A 9,601-nucleotide genomic window follows, 5' to 3' on the forward strand; every position below is an offset into this window, starting at 1 on the left:
CCCCTGGTTAAATTCAAAAATACAGATTTTAAATCTCCATCTATTTCAAATTAGTCCCAAACACAGTCAGAGATTTCACTGGGTAGCCCAGAGCAAGCCATCTCACTTCCCTGGGGCTCAGATTTCCTTTGTAAAAAGTGAAATGGCTGGACTGGACCATTTTCAGGTTTCCTTTCAGGCCTTATATTATCCCATTCCTCTAGTCCAACACTTCCTAGAATGAGTGTGTTCTATGACTGTCCAGATCCCATTCTCATCTTAGTATTCAAACACCACCCAAGGCCACTGAGCTAGTACAGTAACATCGGGGCATTGTACTTTTCAGTGTCTTTACCAGCCAGGAGTGAATTCCTATTACATGAGACAGCTGGCATCCTCAGTTCATGTGTGTGGCCTGGAAAGGTTCCCAGCAAGAACTGAGAGATGCTGATGGTGTTGGCATGGAGGTATGGCAGGGGCAGTGCAGGCTGGTCAAGTTTAGCCCCCTGTGATATCCCTCAGCCTAAAAACTTGACTCCCAGTCTTGTATTTCTATGATTCTTTGACTCTCCACTCAAATCTGCACATATCCACAATGATCAGTCCTTTGCATGTTACTCTGATCATCTGAGAGTTCTCACAGGCTTATGTGATTAATTTCCTAGCCAGGTGCCACCACCCTTCTTAAGATAGTGGCAACAGCCAAGTCCCTCTGGGGCTTACAAGTGATTTAGTCATGTACATACATGCAACAAAGAAGTAATTCCTCCTTAGGGAAAGGCTAAGGTGCCTAACACAAACACTTGGTAAAATTTCTTATTCACCCTTAACTACAGGTGAGTGCCCTTCAGAACCGCAAGTCAATTTGTAAGAATCACTTCTCTAGTCCTTGGAAGTGACTTTATCATGGGCTTCTAAATGGTTTTCTCAGAACAGAAAAATAAAACCATTTCTCTCAAGTGGGCTGTCTCTATATAACTCTTGGTTTTACATTTCCCCTAGGAAGATTCTTATTGCACAGAGGAAATAGGGGCAGGTCATGGGGAGGGGAGACCTGATTAATTATTGGAGACTTCTATCACCATTAGGAAGAAAAATGAAGAATTCTTAGCCAGACAGGGGCTAAGGACAAAGTATGTGTTTGTGTGGTAGTTCGAGGTGGGGGGAGGGGTGCATTAACAAAGCCACTATTGCAATTTAGATCCTTAAGGATTCTGTGACAAATCATGATCTATAACACGGCATGTTTCCAATTTTGAGGCAATACTAATCTCCCTATTTCATCTGAAGTAGTATCTTCCATTAGAAAGGCAGAGAGGTCTTTAGGCAGAACTATATAGCTACTAGACTAGAAGTCCCAACTTATCTAAGAAGAGACTAGTAAATTTTTAACCAGGCCATTATTTCTTCTAATCAGTGCCTTATTTTCAACACCTTTAGAAAATGGTCACAAAGAAAGTCTTTTTATCTCTCTCTTTCATCTTACGGACTCATTAGGAAAGGTCAATTGGAGAAAAAAAAAATATGGCCAGCCCTTGAAAACCAGAATCTTCCATGCAACCTTTCTCCAAAAATTTCACTTTAACAGGCTATATTATTCCTGCTCAGGATTGTAGAAATGTGCGGTTCCATGCTGGGCTTGCTTTGCTCCATTGAAGCTGCTCACCTTCCTGAGACATCCTGCTTTCCCAGCCCCTATCCCACCATAGACACATGCTAAGTCAGTGCCAGCTGGCACAGAATTGCAAGAGGAAGTAGTTACAGGTTCATTCCACCTTCCTGTGACTTATCTAGCATGAGATTTGGGGCTGGGAGAATCCAAAAGCCTGTGACTGGACCAGGAGCCAGAACAAGGGGATTTTCCATGACAGAAATGCACCTAGAAGTTAAAAAGGTAGCTGGAGTTTCCACCTGCCTGAATTTGCAAACTATGCTTTCAACCCCGTGGGAAGTAGGCAAAATTGATCAGGCCAGCAGGGTGGTGTGAGGCTTGGGAACCACTTAGACCAACCCAGATCCAGAGTGGGAAAACTGACAAAGCTTCCAACTCTCTAGGGCATGGATAGGGAACAGGAAACAGAAGAATAATATTGATCAAGGGAAACAAAGGACTATTTATAAACCCTCACACAGAACGTTCCTAGGCAGTATGTGTGTATTTGGGTAAGCATGGCTGAAACAGTAGCTATGGAGAATATCTGATCTTATTCTTTACCAAGAAAAAAAGGTCAGGGATGGAATTTTCAAAGTGAGAAAAAAGACACATAATTAAAAAGATACTTTTGGGCTGGGCAATCAGAACACTTAGCCCACCAAGTCTTTTCAACACATCTCCTCCATCCTCCATAAAGATAAAGAATCTTCTTCTTTTTTTGAGACAGGGTCTCACTCTGTTGCCCAGGCTGGAGTACAGTGGTGAGATCTCGGCTCACTGCAACCTCCACCTCCTGGGTTCAAGCAATTCTCCTGCCTCAGCCTCCCAAGTAGCTGGGATTAAGGCGCCTACCACCACGCCCAGCTAATTTTTGTATTTTCAGTAGAGACAGGGTTTCATCATGTTGGCCGGGCTGGTCTTGAACTCCTGACCTCAGCTGTTCCACCCACCTTGGCCTCCCAAAGTGCTGGGACTACAGGCATGAACCACCATGCCCAACCAAGAAAGGAATCTTCTTAAGCAGTCCTAACTACCACTGCAAAAGAGGGGATGTAAGCAGAGCTGCTCTATTTTTTACAAAATTGAAAAGAAAAATGTGTATTGAATCTCTAGAAACAGAGAATGTCATAGTTGGAAATGACTGCAGAGCTTAACTAGACTAACTGCCTCATTTTACTGATTAAAGAAGACAGGCTCAGAGAGTAGAGCGACCTGCTGAAGGTCACACAGCTTGTGAATAACTAAGTTGGGCTTAGAACTCATGTGGCCTTGAGCCAAGCTATTTGATTTCTACTTCAAAAATGGCAGCCAGCAAAATCTGCAGGAAATAGCCACAACCCAAAAATAAAATACTAAGCACAATTGAATATATGTGAACCATGGTAGTCCACAATTAAATTTGTGTACTTTCTCTCTCAAAAGGATGGACACATCCTACCAATAACTGTAGGAACTATAAGACTGTAGTACAAGAAGGTGCTCACTAAATAGGTGATGACTGCTAAGCCAACTTTTGCTGGAGACACAACCTCTTAAATAATCTATCACACTTAGTGACACAGGAAAGAGCTATGCCATTAGCAAGCATGATCCCAGAGGTAAATGGCTATTCCAGCCTTTACTGGACAGGCACTGGGTTAACCTATGGCTCATACTGAGAAACTGGTGACATCAAAGAATCCTGACAAATTTTCCAGCCTTTGAAGAACTACTAATGGAGACATGGACTTTTTTTTATATTCTAAAGAGCTTTCTCAGCCTGCCCTTATTGAGTTAACAAAAGCTCCATGAGGGAAATAGGGTAGATTCCAGTGGGGGTGGGTGGTTCTTACGAAGAGCCCTCAGGCTGGCAAGGGTCATTGTCAAGAAACACCAAAGTCATGTATCATATCTGAGCCAGCAGACAAAATGACAGTAAAGGTAGAAAAGTAGAACCCCCCCAAAAAGAGCAGGCACTTAGAAAAAGTGGGGCCTGAAGGAAGCATATGGCCCTGAAGCTGCAAAGCTGGCTATAGAAGTTTAATTCCCTTAAGGGTACTAGACTTCTTTGTCTAGACAAAAGCTTTCAAGTCCTTCTAAGAAAGAACTTGCATTTCTTTTTATCCCTTTCTAGCGAAAGATTGTATTTTCCAGCCCATTTGGGGACTCATCTGGCATGAACAGCTCTTTCTAGAAATGAAAGGGCTAACTTCTAAGTTATAAAGTCCTTATTGGAGGGATGGGAGATCAGAAACCAGCTACCAGGATCTAATCACCCTCTGAAATAGACACAGCCATCCAAGGACCCAGGTCCTAGCAGAGCCCAAGAGCTAGGAGATGCCTGGAGACCTATGTGGGTGTGTAGATGTCAGAAGCTGCTGGTGCGAAGTTGTTTACTCTATGTTTTTCCAAAACTGGTTTTCTCCCCATTTCCCCATCCAAAGGAGATCTCCTTTGACTCATGTGCTTTATAATTCCAAAGAGCTGAAAAATGTTCCTCTGTGCCAGAGAGTCCCAATTTTAACCACCTCTGGATATAATTCTCCCTGGAGGGAAGGGTTTTGCCAGGCCTGTGTCAGCAACCAAGACACTGCACTTGCCTCTCAGTCCCCAGCTTCCTTCTGCTGGGCCACAGAAGGGTGACCATATCACCTCATTAGCCACGTTCCATGCTATTTACCATACATCTTTGAAAGAACCTCTCTGGGGGGTTAAGTTATTCTGGAAAGATGTTCGATCCTGTGTACTGTGCAGTGAGTTAAAAATAAACAGGTTTCTTTTCATGGAAGATCCAGTGGCCCCAGAGATCCTTGGGGTCCTCTGAGGAAAGGTTCTCTCCTTATAAATACTGCAGGTCACTGTCACCCAGAGTCTCTTATTAGTGAACACAGAGCTAACAAGCTTTGACAACTCAACTACCACCGCAAAATGGACCATAGGCATCCCAATCTAAATTGGAAAATACCTGAACTGTCTTCCCAAATAACAGGACAAGTCATTGATATGCCCTAAATATTAGACAGTTTAATCCTTTCCAAGCCACACAGCTTAGCTACATTGCTGGGGGGTGTTTAAAGAATTTGCTCCAAATATGAAGGTAACTGATACCAAACATAAGGGGTTTTGGTAAAATTTACCAAAACTACAGTTAAGTTTTCTTCTAGGAATCACTACTTATTGAAGAGAATTATATTCTTAAAACTCCATTTCCTTAGTGGCTGCAAAATAAATCAACAAATGTGCAGTGAGCAGGCAATGTAGCACAATGGCACTGGGCCATGAGGAATACAAAGAAGGACACAAATCCTGCCTTCAGTAAGCTTACAGTCTAGTCAGGGAAAGAAAGCCATCACAAAACCATCAAATGCTGGCCTGTGTGATGGTGAACAAAGATCTATAAATATCCAAAAAGGGAAGAGGTTAGCAAACCCTGGTACAGCAGGAGAAGGATTCATGAATTATAGTAGCATGAACCCTTAAAAACCACCAATAATTCCATTTAAATAGCCTTCTTGCCTAGGATTTGGCCTTTTGACTACAATATACCTTTGATGGAGGGCTGAAGATGGAGTCAGTCAATATCTTTTATCAGAGTTGGCCAAGTATGTGATATGGGAATTAGATTATGTAGAAAAATGCATGGCACACAGAAGAGGGGGCCTTAGATGAAGTTTCATCAGAAGATGCACACATCTGCACATGCGCGTGCGTGCACACACACACACACACACACCCCTGTGCCCATGCACCACCAAAAAAAAAAAAGGAAATTCAAAAAAGCATCAACATAATTACATTATGCATGTACAATAGACTACTAATCTCAGTGTTGAGGGTTGGACTCACCTCATTCTAAGTTGCTTCAGAAAAAAAGGGAAATTACAAAAAAGCATCAAAATAATTACATATGTATGTACAATGGCTACTAATCTCAATGTTGAGCGTTGGACTCACCTCATTCTAAGTTGCTTCAGCTCATCCACCTTAGTTTCTTCTCTACAAAATGAGAGTTGAACTAGTCACCAAATGGTCTCTGTGGTCCCAACTAGCTCTGTAATTCTGCTTCTAAAATTGTCAATCACCACAGTCAGCCTGCTCTTCAAAGTGTGATCTAAATCTCCTGAACTCTAAACATGAAGATCTGTCTTGCATTGTGTGGTAAACCCTAGGAGTAGATGCATTGAAACTAGGGAGACATGGCACAAGGGCTAGAGAGCAAAAGCCACCTTCAACTGATGAACTGTTGATGTTTGCATGGTCAGGCCATTAGGGACTCGTATTGGCTAGAGCCCAGGTGAAAACCTGGGTCTTGCCTGGTGCTCACTGGATGACTACCATATGCACTCTCTTTCTTGATGCAGATACTACAACAGACTTGTCCGAAGTCTGCTGGAATGTGATGAAGACACAGTCAGCACAATCAGAGACAGCCTGATGGAGAAAATTGGACCTAACATGGCCAGCCTCTTCCACATCCTGCAGACAGACCACTGTGCCCAAACACACCCACGAGCTGACTTCAACAGGAGACGCACCAATGAGCCGCAGAAGCTGAAAGTCCTCCTCAGGAACCTCCGAGGTGAGGAGGACTCTCCCTCCCACATCAAACGCACATCCCATGAGAGTGCATAACCAGGGAGAGGTTATTCACAACCTCGCCAAACTAGTATCATTTTAGGGGTGTTGACACACCAATTTTGAGTGTACTGTGCCTGGTTTGATTTTTTTAAAGTAGTTCCTATTTTCTATCCCCCTTAAAGAAAATTGCATGAAACTAGGCTTCTGTAATCAATATCCCAACATTCTACAATGGCAGCGTTCCCACCAACAAAATCCATGTGATCATTCTGCCTCTCCTCAGGAGAAAGTACCCTCTTTTACCAACTTCCTCTGCCATGTTTTTTCCCCTGCTCCCCTCAGACCACCCCCAAATACAAAACATTCATGTAACTCTCCAGCCATTGTAATTTGAAGATGTGGATCCCTTTAGAACGGTTGCCCCAGTAGAGTTAGCTGATAAGAAAACTTTATTTAAATGCATGTCTTAAATGCTCATAAAGATGTTAAATGGAATTCGTGTTATGAATCTGTGCTGGCCATGGACGAATATGAATGTCACATTTGAATTCTTGATCTCTAATGAGCTAGTGTCTTATGGTCTTGATCCTCCAATGTCTAATTTTCTTTCCGACACATTTACCAAATTGCTTGAGCCTGGCTGTCCAACCAGACTTTGAGCCTGCATCTTCTTGCATCTAATGAAAAACAAAAAGCTAACATCTTTATGTACTGTAACTGCTCAGAGCTTTAAAAGTATCTTTAACAATTGTCTTAAAACCAGAGAATCTTAAGGTCTAACTGTGGAATATAAATAGCTGAAAACTAATGTACTGTACATAAATTCCAGAGGACTCTGCTTAAACAAAGCAGTATATAATAACTTTATTGCATATAGATTTAGTTTTGTAACTTAGCTTTATTTTTCTTTTCCTGGGAATGGAATAACTATCTCACTTCCAGATATCCACATAAATGCTCCTTGTGGCCTTTTTTATAACTAAGGGGGTAGAAGTAGTTTTAATTCAACATCAAAACTTAAGATGGGCCTGTATGAGACAGGAAAAACCAACAGGTTTATCTGAAGGACCCCAGGTAAGATGTTAATCTCCCAGCCCACCTCAACCCAGAGGCTACTCTTGACTTAGACCTATACTGAAAGATCTCTGTCACATCTAACTGGAAATTCCGGGAACCAAAAAGATCATCCCTATGGGCTTGGACCACTTACAGTGTGATAAGGCCTACTACACATTAGGAAGTGGCAGTTCTTTACTCGTCCCCTTTCATCGGTGCCTGGTACTCTGGCAAATGATGATGGGGTGGGAGACTTTCCATTAAATCAATCAGGAATGAGTCAATCAGCCTTTGGGTCTTTAGTCCGGGGGACTTGGGGCTGAGAGAGTATAAATAACCCTGGGCTGTCCAGCCTTAATAGACTTCTCTTACATTTTCGTCCTGTAGCACGCTGCCTGCCAAAGTAGTCCTGGCAGCTGGGCCATCTCTGTAGGATCGTAAAAAAATAGAAAAAAAAGAAAAAAAAAAAGAAAGAAAGAAAGAGGGAAAACGAGCTGGTGGTTTGATCATTTCTGCCATGATGTTTACAAGATGGCGACCACCAAAGTCAAATGACTAACCTATCTATGAACAACAGTAGTTTCTCAGGGTCACTGTCCTTGAACCCAACAGTCCCTTATGAGCGTCACTGCCCACCAAAGGTCAATGTTAAGAGAGGAAGAGAGGGAGGAGGGGTAGGACTGCAGGGGCCACTCCAAACTCGCTTAGGTAGAAACTATTGGTGCTTGACTCTCACTAGGCTAAACTCAAGATTTGACCAAATCGAGTGATAGGGATCCTGGTGGGAGGAGAGAGGGCACATCTCCAGAAAAATGAAAAGCAATACAACTTTACCATAAAGCCTTTAAAACCAGTAATGTGCTGCTCAAGGACCAAGAGCAATTGCAGCAGACCCAGCAGCAGCAGCAGCAGCACAAACGTTGCTGCCTTTGTCCCCACACAGCCTCTAAGCGTGCTGACATCAGATTGTTAAGGGCATTTTTATACTCAGAACTGTCCCATCCCCAGGTCCCCAAACTTATGGACACTGCCTTAGCCTCTTGGAAATCAGGTAGACCATATTCTAAGTTAGACTCTTCCCCTCCCTCCCACACTTCCCATCCCCAGGCAAGGCTGACTTCTCTGAAACAGAAAAGCTATTAAAGTTTGTGTGTTGTGTCCATTTTGCAAACCCAACTAAGCCAGGACCCCAATGTGACAAGTAGTTCATGAGTATTCCTAGCAAATTTCTCTCTTTTTTCAGTTTGGTAGATTTCCTTTTTCCTTTTTTTTCCTTTTATCTTTTTTTTTTTTTTTCTGTGACCTCTTCAAACCGTGGTACCCCCCTTTTCTCCCCACAATTATATCTATATATGTATCTACAATACATATATCTACACATACAGAAAGAAGCAGTTCTCACAATGTTGCTAGTTTTTTGCTTCTCTTTCCCGCACCCCACTCCCTCCAACTCCCCCTTAAATTTCCAAAGCTTCGTCTTGTGTTTGCTGCAGAGTAATTCGGGGGCTGACCTAGACCAGTTTGCATGATTCTTCTCTTGTGATTTGGTTGCACTTTAGACATTTTTGTGCCATTATATTTGCATTATGTATTTATAATTTAAATGATATTTAGGTTTTTGGCTGAGTACTGGAATAAACAGTGAGCATATCTGGTATATGTCATTATTTATTGTTAAATTACATTTTTAAGCTCCATGTGCATATAAAGGTTATGAAACATATCATGGTAATGACAGATGCAAGTTATTTTATTTGCTTATTTTTATAATTAAAGATGCCATAGCATAATATGAAGCCTTTGGTGAATTCCTTCTAAGATAAAAATAATAATAAAGTGTTACGTTTTATTGGTTTCCCCCCATGTCTTTCATTGTTATTCTTGAAAAACTTATTGAAAGAGAATTCCTGAACATGAACCAAGACTGACTAGTTTCTTTAAAGTCACTAATTGTCAATATGTAAATTTGACATATTGTTTAAATCAACATTTTCTAAGTTTTTTAAAAAGCATTGAGTAGCTCCCATTATTCTCACTGATGATATCCCAAACTCCTTGCAAAGTTGGAAGAAGCTTTAAGGTCTGCAGGCTGCTCAACTGTAAGACCCAACTTTCTTTCTGTTCAGTGACCTCTATGCTCCCGCCACATAGGCAGCTCTGGGAATGACTGGGCTCTCTCCCTTCCAGGTCTTTTATTTATGCTATTATCTCTTTTTGGAATATTTTTTTTCTCCATCCTTCACCTAGACTGAAAGCATGATGGGGAGAAGCGCGTGTCAGTCACCAGTGTGTCCCCAACACTAAAACAGCATCTTTAATACTTTAAATGAATTATTTAGAAAGAGTTGGAAGAAG

General features: G+C 41.9%; 1 protein-coding gene across 1 annotated transcript in view; it reads left to right on the plus strand.

The window, feature by feature from the left end:
• Positions 1-9,103, plus strand: part of STC1 (stanniocalcin 1) — a 13,217-nt gene extending 4,114 nt beyond the window's left edge. The window contains exon 4 of the mRNA XM_017885635.1: positions 5,974-9,103. Within this exon, the coding sequence (XP_017741124.1) occupies positions 5,974-6,244 (271 nt within the window). The 3' untranslated portion in view covers positions 6,245-9,103. The remainder of the gene's footprint in view (positions 1-5,973) is intronic.
• Positions 9,104-9,601: the final 498 nt, after the last annotated feature.

The sequence above is a fragment of the Rhinopithecus bieti genome, unplaced genomic scaffold (assembly GCF_001698545.2).
Source record: "Rhinopithecus bieti isolate Rb0 unplaced genomic scaffold, ASM169854v2 scaffold_315, whole genome shotgun sequence".
NCBI lineage: Eukaryota > Metazoa > Chordata > Mammalia > Primates > Cercopithecidae > Rhinopithecus > Rhinopithecus bieti.